Source organism: Balaenoptera borealis (genome assembly GCF_965194805.1).
Source record: "Balaenoptera borealis genome assembly, chromosome: 15".
NCBI lineage: Eukaryota > Metazoa > Chordata > Mammalia > Artiodactyla > Balaenopteridae > Balaenoptera > Balaenoptera borealis.
In genome coordinates, this window is record NC_138871.1 from 46,694,386 (window position 1) to 46,718,206 (window position 23,821).

At 35.9% G+C, this 23,821-nt stretch overlaps 1 protein-coding gene and 1 long non-coding RNA gene across 13 annotated transcripts in view; one reads left to right on the plus strand and one right to left on the minus strand.

The window, feature by feature from the left end:
* The window catches only part of LOC309612470, a 37,079-nt gene extending 20,538 nt beyond the window's left edge, over positions 1–16,541 (plus strand). The window contains exons 3-4 of one of the 3 annotated variants that reach the window (XR_014235137.1): positions 74–186; positions 15,129–15,211. This is a non-coding gene — a long non-coding RNA (uncharacterized lncRNA). Of the gene's footprint in view, positions 1–73; positions 2,586–15,128 lie in introns of those variants that run through there. The other 2 variants (XR_014235135.1, XR_014235136.1) reach the window with 2 other exon arrangements.
* ERLEC1 (endoplasmic reticulum lectin 1) overlaps positions 1–23,821 on the minus strand; it is a gene marked incomplete at its 5' end in the record, with an annotated part of 49,887 nt that overhangs the window by 13,767 nt on the left and 12,299 nt on the right. For 5 of the 10 annotated variants that reach the window (XR_014235118.1, XR_014235119.1, XR_014235120.1 and 2 more), the window contains 6 exons: positions 2,902–2,976; positions 5,254–5,329; positions 5,670–5,747; positions 7,196–7,320; positions 12,829–12,888; positions 13,513–13,674. Coding sequence is in view for 5 of the 10 variants with exons in the window: in XM_082358246.1 (XP_082214372.1) it covers positions 2,905–2,976; positions 5,254–5,329; positions 5,670–5,747; positions 7,196–7,320; positions 12,829–12,888; positions 13,513–13,674 (573 nt within the window). Of the gene's footprint in view, positions 1–2,720; positions 2,977–3,023; positions 3,858–5,253; positions 5,330–5,669; positions 5,748–7,195; positions 7,321–12,828; positions 12,889–13,512; positions 13,675–23,821 lie in introns of those variants that run through there. The other 5 variants (XM_082358244.1, XM_082358248.1, XM_082358245.1 and 2 more) reach the window with 4 other exon arrangements.

Consider the following 23,821-nt stretch of genomic DNA (forward strand, 5'->3'; position numbering starts at 1 on the left):
TTCATGAATGACTGTGTGCACCAGTGTCAGTCCACATATTAAATATTAGTGAAGCTTAATTCCTCTTTTGCAGACGAAAACTTAGGAGAATTTCTAGTATTTTCTTCCCATAATCCACTGGATCACTTCGCCTGCTTGTACAACCTACTTAGAGACTACTGGCAACTGAAATAAAGCATGCTCTTGGTACGTAGTGGTCCATGGTTTCTCTACCACCCCTGTCAAACAACTGAAAAAAAGAAATGGAGAAATGGATTTTCCTTTAAGCCATGTCACCATGGCAACATATATTTTGAAAACTTTTACCTCAACAGCTCATCATAACATATAACATACACACATATGAAAATAGTTCTATTTGTGTGTTCAAATGGAAATGTAAGCCCTGGTAAGTAAAATTACCCAACACTAGGAAGAGAGTTTAAAATCACTTTCTAGTATAGCTGATATTTATTTTCATTTGAAACTCTGATTGCAAATACTATTTATTCAAAATTCAAATCTTGATTCTTATTTTCCTTTTTAGATTGAGACCTTTTATGTTAGCTATTTGGTGCTACTGGGTCAATAATTTGGCCTGATTATGTACTACGAAGTTTAAGCTTTGTCACAAATCAGGTCAGGCCTTTTTGTATATCAGACTGACTGAAAAGGATAGTTCACCAAGGACTGTACACAAAGCTTACTATTCAGTTTAGCTGAGATAATTTGTTGCCCTTTGTTGCTGAGGTCCATTTAATCAAGGATATAAGGATATAAACAAGGCCCCATCTAGTGGTATCTTGAAAAAAAGCAGGTAAAGCTGAAAAAAGGGGGAAAAAAAAGTCTCCATGTCGCAATCTTCCTGTAAAGATGAGCTACTAGTTATTTCCCTGAAACCCTAATCAGGAGGGTTAGTATGTGTGAAATTGTTAAAAGTGAAGTGCCTGAGTCACAGTGATCCTCGATCACTGGAGAATTTATTTAAAATAAAGAGAATCACTCAGGAAACATTCAAAATGCAGAGTCTTAGGCTCTAGGCTAAAGAATCTGATTTAGCAGCCACCTTAATAGAGATTCCACTTTGAGAAAGATTTCTCAAAGTACATTAGGCATATTGTAGCTGAGCCCTTTTTCCTGCCTACTAATATAGAAGAATGGCTGCACAATCGAGGTAACAACAAACAATTTAGAGATCAAAAAACTTCATAGACTACTGATAGGGGACCCAAGATTTAGAAGGGCTATAGAGATACCTGGCCTAGCCTTCCTCTCAAAGAAGTTTAAGCTGTTAGCCAAGACAGAAGGCTGACTTAATTTTTATTATGACTTCTATTTTTAAGAATCTTCTGTAGTAAACTATTCTAATACAGTTTTTCAGATATTTCCCCCCTCTCTTACAAAAGAAAGAGTTTGGCCTAAATATTCCCCAAGTATTTTTTTGGCACTAAGCTTTCACAGTTCTCTCTCCTCTCCTATACCTATAATCTAAATGTGAAAGTAAACCTGTTTGTCTTAATTAATTGATATAGTAAATATAATTCTATACTTTATTAAAGAATTAAATTTTAATGGCTTTGGTCTCTGATCTTATTATGTTAATAGGAGACAAGGGAGATATTAGGAAATAAACTAACACTTACTGGGAACCTGCTAGGCTTTTTATATACAGAGAAAATTAATGCACTGATACAACCACCTTATGAAGTAATAAGTAGTCTCTCTACAATAGAGGATGTGAGGCTCGAAATGGTTAACTGCTGTCTAGGATCACACATCTAGTAAGTTAAAGAGAGTATCTGGATTTAGGTTTGAATTTGAAGTGCATGCTATTTCTACATGTGCTGCTTCCTACTAAAATCTATAGATAGCCTTCCAACAGTCAATTATATTAACCGTTTCTCAAACTAAAATATCTTTGACCAGAACTGCTGAGAAGGAGGAAAAGGAAAGTATCTTATGGGTACTTTTCTGCCCTTATTTAGACATGTATGTCCAAAATACAACAGGATGATGTTGTGTGAAACAGAGTAATGGAGAAAATAAAGAAACTGTATAATCTGCCATTGACTACATGACAACACTGCTTGTGGACATTTTATTCACTTTAAAATAAATATTGTGCTGTAAAACTGTCCAGAACTAAAATCTGTAGTATATAGTAGGCAAGTACAAAGGATAGCCAGCACAGTGTGTTTTGTGAAGATAAATCATTCTAAATCGAAAGAGAAGAATCACTGACTGTCTACACCAGGTACATATTTTGGGGGGAAACACACTCATATCAAGGAGAAAGAAACAGATAAAAGTTCTGAGAGAGAAGCAACCTATTGTAAATAAGAGTTTCTTGAGATTAACAGAGGAGAAGAAAACTTATATGTGAGGCTTTACTGTGTGTCCAGTTTCTAGTTTAATACCTGGTAGAGAGCGGTTGCTAAATAAAAATTTGTTGAAAGGATTTCAGGCACTAGAAATTACATATTTAACACAGTCTCTCATTTAAACAACCTCCTATCAATTTCTTTCTTCATTATCCTTACTTTATTAGCTAGTGTATATACTATAATTTATATAATCTATTATTTTAAAACTTTCAATAGGTACAACGATTATGACATTTTATTAGGATGGACTCTAAATTGCTTGGACAGGATTTATTTTGGAATCACATTATCCAAGCAAAGAAAAACACACAATCAGTTCATAAGACACAACAAAAATGAAAAAGGTGAAACAAAACGTCTGCCTTAGAAGTTTATCAATAACCTCTTATGTACACATACATATTCACAAAGTGGTTGAGAGTCCTTTTATACAATCCTTTAGATGCAGTCCAATGACTGAGAGCTCTATAATGGGACACATGGTCAGACAAATCATCATGACTTCCAATGATCTTTTTTTTCCCCTGAACTTTGTTACCCTTTAGTTGGGGAGAGAAAGAAGTCCATTTTCGTCTGCTGTATCTAAGATTTTACAGATCACTGGAGATTCAACCTAAAGAACAACAACAATAAAACCATTAAAAAGCTGCTAAGCTGAATACTTTATTCAGTATTTTTCTGCTGAACGAATACATATAAATTTGATAAATGTATATGAGTCCTTGTTTTGGATAAACCATCCAATGTTATTTCTACAAATTGAGCTTTTTAGAAAACATTTAGTCATCCAAATAAAATACCAGATAGGTAGAGAAGGTATTTTTATCTTTAAGTAAAAGAGATGAGAGAGAAAAGGAGTAAAGGACAAGAATAAGAGAGAAATACATAGCTAGGTCTTATATAACAAAAACGTAGCAGAATATGGCAAAATAATAAGTTGTACAATTCAAGAAAAAGGTTAAAAAAAATACAATCCAAAAATGGGCCAGGTGTTAAAATGATCAGATTTAAGATAATTATAATAAATATAATGAAGGAAATAGTGGGAAAGGCAGACAACACGTGTGAATAGATGGGGGATTTTAGCAGAAATGAAACCATAAAAAAGAACCAAATGGAAATGTTAGAAATGAAAAATATATCAGATACAAATTCATTCAAAGAGGTGGACAGGACACAGCAGAAGAAAGAATCAATGAACTTGAAGACAATTCAATAGAAATGACATGACCTAAATTGAAACAAAGAAGGTAAGAATAAAATAAAGGGCCTGAGATTTGGTGACAACTTCAAACTAACATGTTTAATCAGGGTCCCAGAAATAGAAAAAAGGTGGGGCAGAAGAAATCTTTGAGAAGATGATGGCCAAAATTTTTCCAAACCTAATGAATTATATCAACCCACAAACCCGAGAAGCTCAGTGAACTCCAACCAGGATAAATAACAAAGAAAACCACCCTTACGCATCGCATAACCAAAGGTAGAACCATATTTCTAGAAGGAAGTAGAAGATAATACCTTCATGACTTTGGGGTGGCAAAATTTCTTAAAACAAAAAAAATCATTAGCAATAAAATGGGAAAAAAATTGATAAAATGAACTTCATCAAATAAACTTTTGCTCATCAAAAGACAGTAAGAAAAAGAACAGTCAAGACACAGATCAGGGGAAAAATGTGCAATTAAAATAGAAAAAACTCATGTCCATTATATATTTGAACTCCTAGAAATAAATAATAATAAGACAGACAACAACAACAAAAATGGGTAAAAGATTGAGAAAGACTCTCTCCTTGACCAAATGATAGGAAGGCTGCCCTGAGCCCTCTTTCTGACTAGGCCTCTTTTTGTTCCTGGGCCTGCCAAGTCCAGTTGCAGCAGTAATTCTGATAAGTCAGTTTAGAGAGAATCCCTCACTCTCAATATCTAATCACCCTCCATATCTGATCAAATTCCTCCTCTCTCACTTTTGATATCTGATCTTCCTGGCCTGCCTTCAGCAATAATTCTGTTAAGTCAGTTTAGCAAGAATCCCCTACCCCTGATGTCTCCTTTTAGTAATTTGCCATACACTGACTACTCCCCAACACCCCATTCTGCTTGTTGGCTATATATCCCTGGCTGTCTTTGCTGTATTTGCAGATGAGCTGACTCTCTCTCCCCTATTGTGATAGTCTTGACACTTGTGGCAATAGTCCTGAATAAAGTCTTCCTTACTGTTTTTGTGTCAGAGTAATTTTTTTCTTTAAAAAGACTGGGCTAGACACTTCACCAAAGAAGGTATACAGATGAACAATCACATGAAAAGGTTTCAAAAACACTTTTCATACGGGAAATGCAAATTAAAATCACTAAAATGGCTAAAATAAAAAAGACTGACAACACCAAATATTGGTAAGGATGTGGAGCAATTGGACTCTCATATATTGCTGGCAGGAGTAAAATGATGTAAACAAAGGCTGAGTCTAAAAAACATGCTGAGTCAAAGAGGCCAGGCATAAAACATTATAGGATATATGATCCCATTCATATGGAACCAAAAAAGAGGTAAAACTGATCTATGGTATCAGAAAACAGAAAGGAGTATCTTTGGGAATTGAGGGGTATTGACAGGAAAGGGGTATAAGAAAATTTTCTGCAGTGATAGATACCTTGTTTTGGGTAATAGTTAAATGGGTACATAAAACTGTCAAAACTCATCAGACTCAACACTTAAGAACTTTGCATTTTACTTTATGTAAATTATACCTAAATAAAAAAATGTCAATTTTTACAAGTAGTATGAGGGCTATATTAAACTTTGGAGACCACTGAAGGTCCTTTCTAGACTTAATGCTAAAAATTAAAATGTGGCCCCAAACTGAATTCCTGAGTATTAGTTTTTCACTTACCCCAAGGATATACTGACAGGAGTGAGGCTCTAGCATATATACAGTAACAGCATGAGGAGAATCTGATTCTTTACACCTAAAACAGAGAGTACTTTAAGGCACTGCCCAAACGATACAAAATTATTTTAAATTGTTTTCCTCTCAAGGATAAAAATGCCTTGTAAGTGATTCTGTATAATTTAATAAATAATTGAAATAATTTAATTTGATAATAACTTATAAATAACTTATAAATAAATAACAACTATATCACAATTATGATTTTACTATTTTATAATAAAACAGTATTTTATGACAAATCCATAAATTATTATGAATAAATATAATTATCCATAATTTATATTTATATAATCTTTTGCCCATAGGAAGCAGACTAAAGAGAAAGGCATAAAGCATGATTTGATGGTCTAACTTACTTTAGTTTTACAGTCACCTGTCTTGGTTTGTCAGTTATATCACAAATATCTCCATTCCCATAAAAATGTGACACCATCCTGAATCAGAAAAACACACAACCTTTATTAAACTAAAACTTCACTCATTCAGAGTAATTGTAACGGGTAGGGTGAGAAGATGGTTAGAGGGATCAGTTTTGCATTAGTTAAAAAAAAAAATCTGACTATAAAATACTCCTTAAAAATACATATTTTTAAGGTTATGTAACAGAGAAAGTCTTTCAGCTTCTATAAAGAATACAAAGTTGAGATACTTCTTAGTGGTTTAATTAATAAGAATGATCTTTAACTTGCAAATTATTTACTTGTATACAAATAGTTAAGGTTAAATTGCTTTTAAAAAAGTTTTCTTTTAAAGCTAACCATTTCCCCAGCCCTGTATATTGTTTCCTTTGTGGAACGGTTTCCCCATCTTCCCATCCTCCATTCAGTTCCACTCATTAAAATACTGTAATGCAGGTGTACAAAGGCAAAGCCTAGGCTAAGCTATAAATTCCAAAGAGCAGGAACCAAAGAAAAGTTTTAATTTTGCTAGCCTCACACTCCTATGCTTCAATATTTGTTGCACATGATACCATGAGCTATTTTCACTTGAAACATATAAACATTTAAAAAATCGATCCGTTTAGTATATTAATACTTAAATACCTATCTTAATTTTGCTAATTTTGATTTTGGTCAGTCCAAGAAGTCAGCACATTCTGAAAACAGACTCTCTCAATACCATCTATGCTAGGAAGGACAAAGTTAACATCTGAGAAGGAAAAAGAATGAATAATTTAAAATTCACTGAGTAATGGACTATAAGAAAAGCTAAAGTTTAGTTATTCTTGGGAAAGAAGAGATTAATTTACTTCTGCTATAACAAGATAAACCTAATAGCCCAAAAGAGATGTGAGGTAGTTTTTCAAAAAACCATTGTTTAACAATTTTCAACCATTACCCCACGTTAAGTAACAAAGGGAAATGCTGGAGTACATTTAAATAGAGTTAAGTAACTTAAAGTGGTAGCGATTACACATGAAGGGGGAAAATGTTTATAACAGCCCTAGACCTAATACCTGGAATTGTACCAGTGTTACTAACGCCACCACCACTCTCATTACCATACACCACCACTGTCAAAGGCAGCAGCCAAAGTTTATTGCATGCAATTGCCAGGCACTACACTTTACATGAATTACCTCATTTAAACGTCGTAACAATTCTCTGAGGCAAATACTACTAGACAAGAAAAGTGAGGCTTACGAAGATTATGTAATTTGCCCAAGGTAGTAAGTGAATCGCCAGTATTTGAATACAGGGTATCTGACTTCAGAAACTGTGCTCTTAACTATTACACTATGTTGTTCCCTCTCGAAAAGAAAACTAACCTAAAAAATGTCCCTGAGAAAAGCTGACCAGATATTTTACTTAAAATTTATGTTTTTCAATATTCTGAGTTTTAAATATTCTAAGATCTAAAGGCAAATAAAGTTAATATTTACCTGACTGTCTGGGTACCATCGTCTTGAAGGTGATAGGCTCTAGCAGTATTCTTCTTAGCCCATTCAATATGTTCTTCTTGGTTCCATGTCCCCACAACCACAGAGGTTTTCCCACTATCCTTGTCCTAATATATAAAAAAATATTTGTGACAATGCATGCTTGACATCAAGGTGACATTTATACTGATGGCCTACAAGCTATAGATCTTATCTTCATCTGCACACTGGATATCTATGTTTAGACGTGATAATGTTAGTCAAACTTCTCAATGAGTAGAAATTTGAGCTCATTATTCTTTACTCCTTGTTTCTCTGAATTATGAAACTAGTACTTTCTAGTCAGGTTAGGTCCCGATGTAGTTACTTTTGACTCTTCTATTTCCTTTCTCTCCTACATTTTTCAGTCCTGTCAATTATTTTCCTGGAAATGTTCTTGGCTTCACTCTTTCTCTACATGTCCATTGCCAACATCTCACCCCCAACTAAGAGTTTAACCTCTCATACCTAGATAATACAACCACATACTACTGTGATTCTTCCTTAAATATTTGGCCTTTATCTCTTACCCTGCAGCCACACTGAGCCTATCTTCATACTACTCTTTAAAATGCAAACCTTCAAGTTATACTAATTTTCACACTACTCATTTGACACGATGCACTATATATTGTCCTATATGTGGACTTCCTTCTCTCTCATTTTCCTTCCGTTCCTTTTCCTTCCTTTTCTTCTTTATATTTTATGCCAGGGACCACGCTGGGAACTAATATACATCTGATTAGTAGAACTAAAAACCCTTACAGAAGCAAAGGAAACAGCCACAGCCACTGCTACAGTGGAGCTTAAACATTCTTTTAGCAACTACACTGTAAATTCCTAGAGAGACAGGGATTAGAGCTGCACAGTGAATTGTTTAAGAGGTTGGATATGGAACAAGAGTGCCTGGGTTTGAATTTTAGTTTCACCATTTACTACCTATGTGATTTTAGGCAAGTTACTAAATCTTTGCTTCAGTTTCCTCATCTTGGAGTAAGAATACTCATCTCTTAGGACTGTTATGAGCATTAAATGAGTTGATATGTGTAAAGTACTTAGAACAATGCCTGGTATACAGTGAACACTATATTTGTTAGCTACTATTATTTTTCTGTCTCCCAAAGCTCCTACCAGAGTTCTTCAAGAAGTTCTAGGGACTTCCCTGGTGGTCCAGCAGTTAAGACTCTGTGCTCCCAATGCAGGGGGCCCCTGTTCGATCCCTGGTCAGGGAACTAGATCCCACATGCTACAACTAAGAGCCCGCATGCTGCAACTAAAGATCTCACAAGCAGCAATTAAAACCTGGCGCAACCAAATAAATTTAAACAAAAAGAAAAAAAAAAAGGAAAAAAAGAAGTTCTAGGTTACATGACCTTGGCTAGTGTTGGCAAGTGTATACGAAAACAGCCACTGTTAATGGAAATGTAAACTGGTCCAACCCTTTGGAAGGCAATTGTTCAGTATGCATATATTTTGACCTAGCAAGTACATTTCTAGAAACGTGCCCTATGAATATACTTGCAAAAGTTCACAAACACAACTATTTAAAAATGCTCACTAAGATGCTGTCACAGCAAAAACTGGAAACAACTCAAAGGCTCATCAATAGACGTCTGGCTAAATATACTGTGGGTATAGACATAATCCTCTGAACCTGCTGAAAAAAATAAGATCAGCTGTTGCTGGCATGGAAAGATCTCCAAGATACTAGGTGAAAAGAACAAGTGCTGAGCAGTGCATTTAGTATATTCCTTCTGTATAAATAAAAAGGTTGTATCAACATTTACATATAGGCATTTTTTTCCCTTGTGGTGGGTTAGTTAAGAAAATGTTAACAGCTGTTACTTTTTTAAAAATTTATTTATTTATTTTTTAAAATTTATTTATTTATTTATTTAATTTATTTATTTTCCATACCCCTCCCTCCCTCCCCCCAGCCTGAGTGAGCCAGAGCCCCCAAATCAGCTGCTTTTTTTTTTTGAATTTTTCTATTTTATTTTTTTATACAGCAGGTCCTTATTAGTCATCAATTTTATACACATCACTGTATACATGTCAATCCCAATTGCCCAATTCATCACACCACCACCCCCACCATCCCACCGCTTTACCCCCGTGGTGTCCGTATGTTTGTTCTATACATCTGTGTCTCAACTTCTGCCCTGCAAACCGGTTCATCTGTACCATTTTTCTAGGTCCCACATATATGCGTTAATATACGATATTTGTTTTTCTCTTTCTGACTTCACTCTGTAGACAGTCTCTAGACCCATGTCTCTACAAATGACCCAATTTCGTTCCTTTTATGGCTGAGCAATATTCCATTGTATATATGTACCACATCTTCTTTATCCATTCGTCTGTTGATGGGCACTTAGGTTGCTTCCATGACCTGGTTATTGTACACAGTGCTGCAATGAACACTGTGGTGCATGTGTCTTTTTGAATTATGGTTTTCTCTGGGTATATGCCCAGTAGGGGGATTGCTGGATCATATGGTAATTCTTAGTTTTTTAAGGAACCTCTATACTGTTCTCCATAGTGGCTGTATCAATTAACATTCCCACCAACAGTGCAAGAGGGTTCCCTTTTCTCCACACCCTCTCCAGCATTTATTGTTTGTAGATTTTCTGATGGTGTCCATTCTAACTGGTGTGAGGTGATACCTCACTGTAGTTTTGATTTGCATTTCTTTAATAATCAGTGATGCTGACCAGCTTTTCATGTGCTTCTTGGCCATCTGTATGTCTTCTTTGGAGAAATGTCTATTTAGGTCTTCTGCGCATTTTTAGGTTGGGTTGTTTTTTTTTTTAATATTGAGCTGCAGGAGCTGTTTATATATTTTGGAGATTAATCCTTTGTCTGTTGATTCATTTGCAAATATTTTCTCCCATTCTGAGGGTTGTCTTTTCATCTTGTTTATGGTTTCCTTTGCTGTGCAAAAGCTTTGAAGTTTCATTAGGTCCCATCTGTTTATTTTTATTTTTATTTCCATTACTCTAGGAGGTGGATCAAAAAAAGATCTTGCTGTGATTTATGTCAAAGAGTGTTCTGCCTATGTTTTCCTCTAAGAGTTTTATAGTGTCTGGTCTTACATTTAGGTCTTGAATCCATTTTGAGTTTATTTTTGTGTATGGTGTTAGGGAGTGTTCTAATTTCATTCTTTTACATGTAGCTGTCCAGTTTTCCCAGCACCACTTATTGAAGAAACTGTCTTTTCTGCATTGTATATCCGTGCCTCCTTTGTCATAGATTAGTTGACCACAGGTGTGTGGGTTTACCTCTGGGCTTTCTATCCTGTTCCATTGATCTATATTTCTGTTTTTGTGCCAGTACCATATTGTCTTGATTACTGTAGCTTTGTAGTATAGTCTGAAGTCAGGGAGCCTGATTCCTCCAGCTCCATTTTTCTTTCTCAAGATTGCTTTGGCTATTCGGGGTCTTTTGTGTTTCCATACAAATTGTGAAATTTTTTGTTCTAGTTCTGTGAAAAATGCCATTGGTAATTTGATAGGGATTGCATTGAATCTGTAGATTGCTTTTGGTAGTATAGTCATTTCCACAATGTTGATCTTCCAATCCAAGAACATGGTATATCTCTCCATCTGTTTGTATCATCTTTAATTTCTTTCATCAGTGTCTTACAGTTTTCTGCATACAGGTCTTTTGTCTCCTTAGGTAGATTTATCCCTAGGTATTTTACTTTTTGTTGCAATGGTAAATGGGAGTGTTTCCTTAATTTCTCTTTCAGATTTTTCATCATTAGTGTATAGGAATGCAAGAGATTTCTGTACATTAACTTTGTATCCTGCTACTTTACCAAATTCATTGATGAGCTCTAGTAGTTTTCTGGTAGCATCTTCAGGACTCTCTATGTATTGTATCATGTCATCTGCAAACAGTGACAGTTTTACTTCTTCTTTTCCAAATTGGATTCCTTTTATTTCGTTTTCATCTTTGACTGCTGTGGCTAAAACTTCCAAAACTATGTTGAATAATAGTGGTGACAGTGGGCAACCTTGTCCTGTTCCTGATCTTAGTGGAAATGGTTTCAATTTTTCACCATTGAGAACGATGTTGGCTGTGGGTTTGTTATATATGGCCTTTATTATGTTGAGGTAAGTTCCCTCTGTGCCTACTTTCTGAAGGGTTTTTATCATAAATGGGTGTTGAATTTTGTCGTAAGCTTTTTCTGCATCTATTGAGATGACCATATGGTTTTTCTCCTTCAGTTTATTTTTATTTTTGGCTCTGTTGTGTCTTTGTTGCTGCACACGGGGTTTCTTTAGTTGTGGCTAGTGGTGGCTATTCTTTGTTGTGGTGCCCGGGCTTCTCTTGTTGTGGAGCACAGGCTCTAGGTACGTGGGCTTCAGTAGTTGTGGCATGCCAGCTCAGTAGTTGTGGCTCGTAGGCTCTAGAGCTCAGGCTCATTAGTTGTGGTGCACAGGCTTAGTTGCTCTGCGGCATGTAGGATGTTCCCGGACCAGGGCTCGAACCAGAGTCCCCTGCACTGGCAGGCAGATTATTAACCACTGCACCACCAGGGAAGCCCCAGCTGTTACTTTTGAAAAATGGGGCAACAGTGGAGGAAAATTTTATTTTCATTCTATATTTCTGGCATATATTCCTTTAATTAAAAAAAAAAAGCCACTGGGTATTATCTGGGCTGTACTTAGATGACACTTTATCTTTTTTTGTATTAATAAAAAAATTAAGTAAAACATTAAAGCAGCATGAATAAATGGAAAGCATAGTGAAATGGAACATCTCAGGCTTAAGTGAAGAATAAAATGTTCTAGTTTACAGACACCTCATAAATTTGGAGTGATTTAAATGTGGAAAGTGAGTTGATCTTTCCCATTATGATCCATCTTGAAATTTAAGATCAGCTCAAAACATCTCAAGAGGGCAAATACAGTATTTTCTAATTACCAGTTGTTATTTATTTGGGGGAATAAAAAGCCTTTTAAAACAGATCAGTATTTATTAATGTTTGTTTTCTATGTCTAGTAGTTTACCTTACTAAACAAACTACAACAATGACAAATAAAACTACTGGGGCTTGAATTTCAGAATTTAAGCAGCTTTGGCTCAAGTGTGGGAGAATACTGATTTATGAAATTATAAATAAAAGGAAGAATAAAGAGCCAGTGCATTTAATCTTAAAACTTATTTTAAGCTTAGATGATATGGTACCTTCTTTTAGTTGAGAAACCTGCTGTATTTATCCTATTTTACTAACTCTAGTGATATACTATGTTACCATTCACTTAATTTAACGATGAGTTATAACAATGACTAATTCCTTGGTCAAAGCTAAAGAGGTTAGTCACTGTAGCTTATTATTCCTCCAGGCTCACAGTAATAAAAGAATCTGAGTAGTTAATACATAACGTTACTTTAAGATGATTGACTTACTCTTAACTGACACCAAGTTTTCCATTTTCCAGAATTTAGAGACACTTTGATGAATATTTCCATATTAAAATCATCTTATAATTAAAAGTAACACCAACCCCCACCCCTTTTTTTTCCACAAAAGATTTTTGAAACTTTAATCCACCTAGTGGTAGAGTGATATAAACGCTGTTCTATACCTCATGGTATTGATGTACATGTTTGCCATAGCAGAATTCATATTTCCACCAACCAACACCCTACAGGAAAGGAAACAGATCAAGTTACAATACATAGAAAGGCATATTGGGGTCTCAATATTGCCACATGATAGTGATGGACATATATATAATTTTAAAAAACTGTACTAGCAATAATATGGTTGAAAATCAAAATTAAAAATTACTGATAAACTTTAAAAAATAGACATTATTAGAGAATAATTGCTGTACTGCCCTGGTAAAATAAAGTAAAATGAAAATTCCACTTATAAGTGTATTTCCCACTGGAGTTCTTAGGGGCAAAATTTTACCTTTGTAGATATTAGCTCAAGTTTTAAATGTGACTGCTACATAACCAAGATGTAGGCTACACAATCATTGATGCCCATTCCAGCAATTAGCCAGAATCACATATGAAGTACTTAAATATATATATTTTTGTCAAGTAAACGTCAAGTTTTAGCCTGTGAGTAAAGAGAATATAATGGCTATGCACTGGATTATAATGAGATGTGGAGAGAAAGTGTCCATTGGGGAGCTTCCAGAATCCTGCCATTTCTCTATAGACAAAAAATCTTTTTCAGTGCTACTAATGCCCCTTGATAAATAACACACAAGTGAAAGCTGTAAGATAAATATTTAAACTGATGGTTCACTTCTCACCCCGTGAAAGCAGTAGGAACCACTAAGGAATTCTTTTATGAGTTGGTCATCTGTCAATTTGGATATGTGGGTTGTTCCAACTGTGAGCACTGGCTGAGAACCAACAGCAATGGGTTTGTGGATTGCTGGAAATCTCTCTTCCTTAGTTGATTGCATATCTTCCTAAAATTAAATAAACATATGTTTAAGGGCTTCTTTGCCACACAAATTTTTTCAGTATGACTTAAATTATTATTTTTAAAGTTCAGAAAATTTGGAAAAAAAAGTCCACTCATTTTTTTTTAAAATTAATTAATTTATTTTTGGCTGCATCAGGTCTTCGTTGCTGCATGCGGGCTTTCGCTAGCTGTGGCGAGCGGGGGCTACTCTTCGTTGCAGTGTGCAGGCTTCTCACTATGGTGGCTTCTCTTGTTGTGGAGCACGGGCTCTAGGCGTGCGGCCTTAAGTTGTGGCACGTGGGCTTAGTTGCTCCACAGCATGTGGGATCTTCCCGGACCAGGGCTCGAACCCGTGTCCCCTGCATTGGCAGGCGGATTCTTAACCACTGCACCACCAGGGAAGTCCCTGTCCACTCATTTTTAATGTGTTTTAAGAAAATGAATTTTGCAACACCTAATAGCATAGAGAAAGCTCTAGGCAAATGTTAGTTCCATCTACCAGTTAGGGGCATGGTGACCTTTCTTAACATAGAGGGATAATTTCCATTTCACATATTTTGTCTCATTATTCTTATTAAATACTTTGCTACATGTTAGATTTTGTGTTTCCACATTTAGTTTTGGAAATGTGATTACTATGGGTAAAGAAAGGATAACAAGCAGGCTAATGAAGAGCTGAGTGGGACAAATATGAATATTAGTTATAATTATTCAAATGTAGCAGGACCTCGTTGTTGCCCTGGAGGAAACTGCAGTTTAATAAAGGAAGGGTACAGGGAATAGCAGATTCACAGAGGTAGGGGTGATTCAAATAGACTTTGACAAATAACTGAAACATGAAGACTTCACAAAGAGAAAACCCTTGATTAATTCATGAAACATTAATGATTTGTGACTTACGTGAATGCCTGTGTATGTGTTTTGTGTGTGTGCATATGCATGTGAACCTGAAGAGGTAAGAGCAAAGATGTGTGGTATGGTATGATATTTAAAACCAGAGAGAAGCAGGCACTATAGATAGAAAACTATGTAATGCTAAGAAGTTTGGACATTATCTTTTAGGTTTTAGGCAAAGATATGGTATGATCAGATTTTTAAGTAATTACTTTAGCATAGGCAGGGAAGAAGGAATGGTAAGAACAAATCTGGAAGTGGAGAGTCAAGTTAGGAGCTGCAATAACCCAGGCCACAGACGAAGTGAATCTAACATAAGGGAGTGACAAGTCGGGTGGAGAGAAGAGGACAGTTATGAAAGAGGTTAATGAGTTAGAATCTGGTAGTTAACTGGGTACTCACAGTAAGCAGAGAAGAAATGAATCCAGACCAGAATTGAAGAAGTGAGTGTACCAACTAACTGAATAAAATAATTAAAAAAAATTAAATAGTAAAATGTATAGACTCCTTTTTCACCCGCTGTAGGTGCCATTGACAAACTGTGGTTCTTTTCTTCTTTTTCAGCTTGTAGGATTCACTGGATGGTTACTCTGGAAACCAATGACCTTATCCTCTCTCTCCTCCAATATTAAGAACAAAGATTGCCAAGATGGCTTCTTGTTTTGTGAAAGAACCTTGAATTTTACATATAACTCTTTCTACATTCAGAGACTACTACTATGCTTCTGGCAGTATTATAAGTATGGAGTATTAAAAATGAAGCACCGACCCTATTCTTCTGTCTCTGTTTTTTTCTTTTTTCTTTTGCTCTACCCAAGAATCTTACATCAAATTTATGGGGTCTTCAACAATTACAACAGCAACAGTCCTGAGATCAGTTTTAAATAACTTTGTGAATCAGCTATAAATTTTCTAGTGGAAGACGTATTTTGTAATGCAGTACTTGACCATGTAAGACATTGGGACACTGATACCCATAAAAGTGATCATCTAAAGCAAAAAAAAAAAAAAAGCAGCAGACATAGTTACTATTCATAAGGAGCTAAGGTTTAATAGACTAAAGTAATTACTTAGAATACATGAGACCTATAGTAAGGTTAGTGAACAAAAGAATAATAATGCATAGTGAGACCTGCAGCTGAGAAAAAGGGAAGAGGTAGGAAGAAAAGAAGCATGACAAATTATTATTCCTTCTTGTGGACAGAACATCTACTTTCATTTTTAAGGAAAACTACTCCAATAAAAGCAAGATGATAGTAGTTTTTGTAGCAGGGTTTGGAAATTCATAAAATAGATTCTTAATAAATCCAGTAATTTACAAATTAATTTAACATAATAACACAGGCAGAACATCAAACCAAATTCTGATAGCCAGATATGTATTTTGTTTAAAAAAGAAAAAAATTCTTTATGGTAAAGCTTGATTCACACTTAAAAGGCAACCCACATGCCAGATATCTATATTTTTAAAGAAAAGTTATGTGTAACAAACTAAGTTTCTAAAAAAATTATTCTGAAGTAAAGATGATCAGCTTTAAGTAATTACTCATCCTACAGTATTAGCTAAGATTTTCATGTACTGTAAAGATGCTAAGTGTTTAGAAAGCATTATCATCGGTAGCTTTTTTTTAATAAATTTATTTACTTATTTATTTGGCTGCATTGGGTCTTCGTTGCTGCGCATGGGCTTTCTCTAGTTGTGTTGAATGGGGGCTACTATTCATTGCGGTGTGTGGGCTTCTCATTGCGGTGGCTTCTCTTGTTGTGAAGCATGGGCTCTAGGTGTGCAAGCTTCAGTAGTTGTGGCACGAGGGCTCAGTAGTTGTGGCACAAGGGCTTAGTTGCTCTGTGTCATGTGGGATCTTCCAGGACCAGGGCTCAAACCCATGTCCCCCACATTGGCAGACGGATCTTAACCACTGCACCACCAGGGAATCCCATCATCTGTAGCTCTTTCTGTTTTTTCTTTTCTTTTTTTTTTAATTTTTTTTTTTATACAGCAGGTTGTTATTAGTCATCAATTTTATACACATCAGTGTATACATGTCAATACCAATTGCCCAATTCATCACACCACCACCACCACACCCCCCCCGCCGCTTTCCCCCCCTTGGTGTCCATATGTTTGTTCTCTACATCTGTGTCTCTATTTCTGCCCTGCAAACCAGTTCATCTGCACCATTTTTCTAGGTTCCACATATATGCATTAATATACGATATTTATTTTTCTCTTTCTTACTTACTTCACTCTGTATGACAGTCTCTAGATCCATCCACGTCTCAACAAATGATCCAATTTCGTTCCTTTTTATGGCTGAGGAATATTCCATTGTATATATGTACCATAGCTTCTTTATCCATTCGTCTGTCGATGGGCATTTGGGTCGCTTCAATGACCTGGCTATTGAAAATAGTACTGCAATGAACATTGGGGTGCATGTGTCTTTTTGAATTATAGCTTTCTCTGGGTATATGCCCAGTAGTGGGATTGCTGGATCATATGGTAATTTTATTTTTAGTTTTTTAAGGAACTTCCATACTGTTCTCCATAGTGGCTGTATCAATTTACATTCCCACCAACAGTGCAAGAGGGTTCCCTTTTCTCCACACCCTCTCCAGCATTTGTTGCTTGTAGATTTTCTGACAATGCCCATTCTAACTGGTATGAGGTGATACCTCATTGTAGTTTTGATTTGCATTTCTCTAATAATTAGTGATGTCGAGCAGCTTTTCATGTGCTTCTTGGCCATCTGTATGTCTTCTTTGGAGAAATGTCTATTTAGGTCTTCTGCCCATTTTTGGATTGCGTTGTTTGTTTTTTTAGTATCGAGCTACAGGAGCTGTTTATATATTTTGGAGATTAATCCTTTGTCCATTGATTCGTTTGCAAATATTTTCTCCCATTCTGAGGGTTGTCTTTTCGTCTTGTTTATGGTTTCCTTTGCTGAGCAAAAGCTTTGAAGTTTCATTAGGTCCCATCTGTTTATTTTTATTTTTATTTCCATTACTCTAGGAGGTGGATCAAAAAAGATCTTGCTGTGATTTATGTCAAAGAGTGTTCTGCCTATGTTTTCCTCTAAGAGTTTTATAGTGTCTGGTCTTACATTTAGGTCTCGAATCCATTTTGAGTTTATTTTTGTGTATGGTGTTAGGAAGTGTTCTAATTTCATTCTTTTACATGTAGCTGTCCAGTTTTCCCAGCACCACTTATTGAACAGACTGTCTTTTCTCCACTGTATATCTTTGCCTCCTTTGTCATAGTCATAGATTAGTTGACTATAGGTGCATGGGTTTATCTCTGGGCTTTCTATCCTGTTCCATTGATCTTTGTTTCTGTTTTTGTGCCAGTACCATATTGTCTTGATTACTGTAGCTTTGTAGTATAGTCTGAAGTTAGGGAGCCTGATTCCTCCAGCTCCGTTTTTTTCCCTCAAGACTGCTTTGGCTATCGGGGTCTTTTGTGTCTCCATACAAATCTGAAGATTTTTTGTTCTAGTTCTGTGAGAAATGCCATTGGTATTTTGATGGGGATTGCATTGAATCTGTAGATTGCTTTGGGTAGTATAGTCATTTTCACAATGTTGATTCTTCCAATCCAAGAACATGGTATATCTCTCCATCTGTTGGTATCATCTTTAATATCTTTCATCAGTGTCTTATAGTTTTCTGCATACAGGTCTTTTGTCTCCCTAGGTAAGTTTATTCCTAGGAATTTTACTCTTTTTGTTGCAATGGTAAATGGGAGTGTTTCCATAATTTCTCTTTCAGATTTTTCATCATTAGGGTATAGGAATGCAATAAATTTCTGTGCATTAATTTTGTAACCTGCAACTTTACCAAATTCACTGATTAGCTCTAGTAGTTTTCTGGTAGCATCTTTAGGATTCTCTATGTATAGTATCATGTCATCTGCAAACAGTGACAGTTTTACTTCTTCTTTTCCAATTTGTATTCCTTTTATTTCTTTTGCTTCTCTGATTGCTGTGGCTAGGACTTCCAAAACTATGTTGAATAACAGTCCTGAGAGTGGACATCCTTGTCTTGTTCCTGATCTTAGAGGAAATGCTTTCAGTTTTTCACCACTGAGAATGATGTTTGCTGTGGGTTTGTCGTATATGGCCTTTATTATGTTGAGTAGGTTCCCTCTATGCCCACTTGCTGGAGAGTTTTTATCATAAAGGGGTGTTGAATTTTGTCAAAAGCTTTTTCTGCATCTATTGAGATGATCATATGTTTTTTCTCCTTCAATTTGTTAATATGGTGTATCACATTGATTGATTTGCATATATTGAAGAATCCTTGCATCCCTGGGATAAATCCCACTTGATCATGGTGTATGATCCTTTTAATGTGTTGCTGGATTCTGTTTGCTAGTATTTTGTTGAGGATATTTGCATTTATATTCATCAGTGATATTGGTTTCTAATTTTCTTTTTTTGTAGTATCTTTGTCTGGTTTTGGTATCAGGATGATGGTGGCCTCATAGAATGAGTTTTGGAGTGTTCCTTCCTCCTCAATTTCTTGGAAGAGTTTGAGAAGGATGGGTGTTAGCTCTTCTCTAAATGTTTGATAGAATTCACCTGTGAAGCCATCTGATCCTGGACTTTTGTTTGTTGGAAGATTTTTAATCAGTTTCAATTTCATTACTTGTGATTGGTGTGTTCATATTTTCTGTTTCTTCCTGGTTCCGTCTTGAAAGGTTATACCTTTCTAAGAATTTGTCCATTTCTTCCAGGTTGTCCATTTTATTGGCATAGAGTTGCTTGTAGTAGTCTCTTAGGATGCTTCGTATTTCTGCGGTGTCTGTTGTAACTTCTTTTTCATTTCTAATTTTATTGATTTGAGTCCTCTCCCTCTTTTTCTTGATGAGTCTGGCTAATGGTTTATCAATTTTGTTTATCTTCTCAAAGAACCAGCTTTTAGTTTTATTGATCTTTGCTATTGTTTTCTTTGTTTCTATTTCATTTATTTCTGCTCTGATCTTTATGATTTCTTTCCTTCTGCTTACTTTGGGTTTTGTTTGTTCTTCTTTCTCTAGTTCCTTTAGGTGTAACCTTAGATTGTTTGAGATTTTTCTTGTTTCTTGCGGTAGGCTTGTATAGCTGTAAACTTCCCTCTTAGAACTGCTTTTGCTGCATCCCATAGGTTTTGGATTGTCATGTTTTCATTGTCATTTTTCCCTAGGTATTTTTTGATTTCCTCTTTGATTTCTTCAGTGATCTCTTGGTTATTTAGTAACGTATTGCTTAGCCTCCATGTGTTTGTGTTTTTTACGTTTTTTCCCCCTGTAATTCATTTCTAATCTCATAGCATTGTGGTCAGAAAAGATGCTTGATATGATTTCAATTTTCTTAAATTTACTGAGGCTTGATTTGTGACCCAAGATGTGATCTATCCTGGAGAATGTTCCGTGTGCACTTGAGAAGAACGTGTAATCTGCTGTTTTTGGATGGAATGTCCTATAAATATCAATTAAATCTATCCGGTCTATTGTGTCATTTAAAGCTTCTGTTTCCTTATTTATTTTCATTTTGGATGATCTGTCCATTGGTGTAAGTGAGGTGTTAAAGTCCCCCACTATTATTGTGTTACTGTCGATTTCCTCTTTTATAGCTGATAGCAGATGCCCTATGTATTGAAGTGCTCCTATGTTGGGTGCATACATAATTGTTATATCTTCTTCTTGGATTGATCCCTTGATCATTACGTAGTGTCCTTCCTTGTCTCTTGTAACATTCTTTATTTTAAAGTCTATTTTATCTGATATGAGTATTGTTACTCCAGTTTTCTTTTGATTTCCATTTGCATGGAATATCTTTTTCCATCCCCTCACTTTCACTTTGTATGTGTCCTTAGGTCTGAAGTGGGTCTCTTGTAGACAGCATATATATGGGTCTTGTTTTTGTATCCATTCAGCAAGCCTGTGTCTTTTGCTTGGAGCATTTAATCCATTCACGTTTAAGGTAATTATCGATATGTATGTTCCTATGACCATTTTCTCAATTGTTTTGGGTTTGTGTTTGTAGGTCCTTTTCTTCTCTTGTGTTTCCCACTTAGAGAAGTTTCTTTAGCATTTGTTGTAGAGCTGGTTTGGTGGTGCTGAATTCTCTTAGCTTTTGCTTATCTGTAAAGCTTTTGATTCCTCCATTGAATCTGAATGAGATCCTTGCGGGGTAGAGTAATCTTGGTTGTAGGTTCTTCCCTTTCACTTTAAGTATATCATGCCACTCCCTTTTGGCTTGTAGAGTTTCTGCAGAGAAATCAGCTGTTAACCTTATGTGAGTTCCCTTGTATATTATTTGTCGTTTTCCCCTTGCTGCTTTCAATAATTTTTCTTTGTCTTTAATTTTTGCCAATTTGATTACTATGTGTCTCGGTGTATTTCTCCTTGGGTTTATCCTGTATGGGACTCTCCGCACTTCCTGGACTTGGGTGGCTATTTCCTTTCCCATGTTAAGGAAGATTTTAACTATAATCTCTTCAAATATTTTTTCTGGTCCTTTCTCTCTCTGTTCTCCTTCTGGGACCCCTATAATGCGAATGTTGTTTCATTTAATGTTGTCCCAGAGGTGTCTTAGGCTGTCTTCATTTATTTTCATTCTTTTTTCTTTAGTCTGTTCTGCAGCAGTGAATTCCACCATTCTGTCTTCCAGGTCACTTATCCGTTCTTCTGCTTCAGTTATTCTGCTATTGATTCCTTCTAGTGTAGTTTTCATTTCAGTTATTGTATTGTTCATCTCTGTTTGTTTGTTCTTTAATTCTTCTAGGTCTTTGTTAAACATTTCTTGCATCTTCTCGATCTTTGCCTGCATTCTTTTTCCGAGGTCCTGGATCATCTTCACTATCATTATTCTGAATTCTTTTTCTGGAAGGTTTCCTATCTCCACTTCATTTAGTTGTTTTTCTGGGGTTTTATCTTGTTCCTTCATCTGGTACATAGCCCTCTGCCTTTTCATCTTGTCTATCTTTCTGTGAATGTGGTTTTTGTTCCACAGGCTGCAGGATTGTAGTTCTTCTTGCTTCTGCTGTCTGCCCTCTCCTGGATGTGGCTATCTAAGAGGCTTGTGCAAGTTTCCTGATGGGAGGGACTGGTGGTGGGTAGCACTGCATCTGTAGCTTTTTAAAAATAATTTTTCTCGACTTGCAGATTAAACGCATTAATCAAAGAAAAATAAACTGGTACTTCTTCCTTGAAGAGTAGTTAAAGTTGGACTTGTGAATCATTTTGATCAAGCTGACTTTAAGTACCTGTCAGTACTTAAACTACTATCAAGAAGAAGATGAGAACAGAATTCCATCTCTAATCTTTCAATACATTACTTCAAATAAAATGCAGATTAAGTTTAAGATAAATTTTTCCTCCTCTCAAAATGGCAGGGTTCACAACATCCACAAAGAGTCTGGCAATACTTTCGCAATAAGTATCCAAGAGGAAGGGGAGAAAAAGGCCTTGCAGTTAAATGTTAATTAACCCAGTGTAAAGTACTAACAGCATACCAGGTATCATGCAAGGAGCTGGAAACCCCAAGTAATGAAAGCATAGTTTATTTTCCCTCCATTTAAATGAGGAACCATAGGAAAAATAACAAATTTTAGCCATAAAAGTGCTATAATGGAGGACTGAATAAAATACAAGACCACAGAAGAGGAAACACTGATCTCTTCCGCGGGTAATCAGTTAGAAGTCATGGCTCATTTGCAAAGGAAGTGACACTGGAAGCACACCTCAAGCATACACGTGTTGACCTTCTATTAGTTCATCATATGTAGGGAGGGAGGGGAGAAGACAACAGAGGAAGAGGCAAAACAGTATATTCAAAGGCAAGGAGGTTGGAAAGAATGTGGCACTTTTCGGAAACTCTTAAGTTGTTCAAAATAGCTGGGATCAAGGGAATGGTGATGAGAGATGAAGCTGAAGCCAATCACAAATGGTCTTTTTTTTTTTTTTTTAATCTTTTGGCCATGCCGCATGGCATGTGAGACCTTAGTTCCCTGACCAGGGATTGAACCTGTGCCCCTTGCATTGGCAGCATGGAATCTTGACCACTGGACCGCCAGGGAAGTCCCCACAAATGGTCTTGACTTTCCTTTGATAAAATAATTGTATGAGCAATGATTTTATCCTGAGGTATGGATCATGTTAACTACCAAAAGATTAAATAAATAATCAAATGTTCATTTCAGGAAGAACATTTTATCAGCTGTGTTGGAAGAATTAGAAAGAAGATGCATGAGGACCTTAGTTTCTGGTCTTAGGAAATGATGGGTCCTGAACTAATGTCAGGACAGAGTTGAAAAGCAGTCAGAGGATAACACTGATAGCACTGAGTAAACGATTAGAGTTAGAGATGAATTAAGAGATGAGTAAGAGAAATGACTCAGGTTTCTGACTTGGACAACTGGGTACAGCACACTGCTTTAAAAGCAATGGGGAAGAAAACAAAAGGGTCAGTGTGAAAGAGAAAAAAATGGTTAAGTTAGAGATTACTGAAAATGTATATACATCCAATAGGCAGATGAAAAGGGAAGATAGCATATCAAAAGGGAGAAGCAGCAGAGAGAGGGTTAAGAGGACAGGTTCTAGAATCAGACTACTTTGATTCTAATCTCTAACCCATCACTTGTCACTTCCCCTCTCTGAACCTCAGTTCCCTAACCTGTTAAGGTGGATAATAGTAAATCTTATATGCTATTGTAAGGATTAGATAATAGTTGTAAAGACTCAATACATGTTAATTATTTGTGATTTGAGTTCAGGAGAAAGATCAGTGTTGCAGATGTGTATTTATAACTCATGGGCATAGAAATGGAAGTTGAAAGAATGGCCGTGGATGAGCTTACTTAAGGAGACTACGTACAATAAGGAGAGAAAGCAGCTACGGACAGAACCCAGGGGAACTTCAACATTTTAAGGAGCAGGAATTAGAGAAAGTACTAGTACACAGGAGAGCAGAACCAGAGAGAACCAGAGATAATGACCTGTAGTAAAGAAAGGAGAAAAAGTTCAAGCTTCCAATTCTCAGCTAAGCTCAAGTTATGCATATGTTCAGCAAATTTAGAACCAAAAGATTGCTGTTGACCTTAATAAGAACAGTTTAAGAAGAATGATAGAAATATGGTTTGATAATAAATAGCAATGAGCTGAAGAACAAATAAAGCGTTAGGAAATGGGCTGCAGTCTATTTTTTCAAGAGGCTTAGCTGCGAAGTCCAGTTAACTAGCTAAAAATTAAACTTAACTGAAATGAACAGGATGGC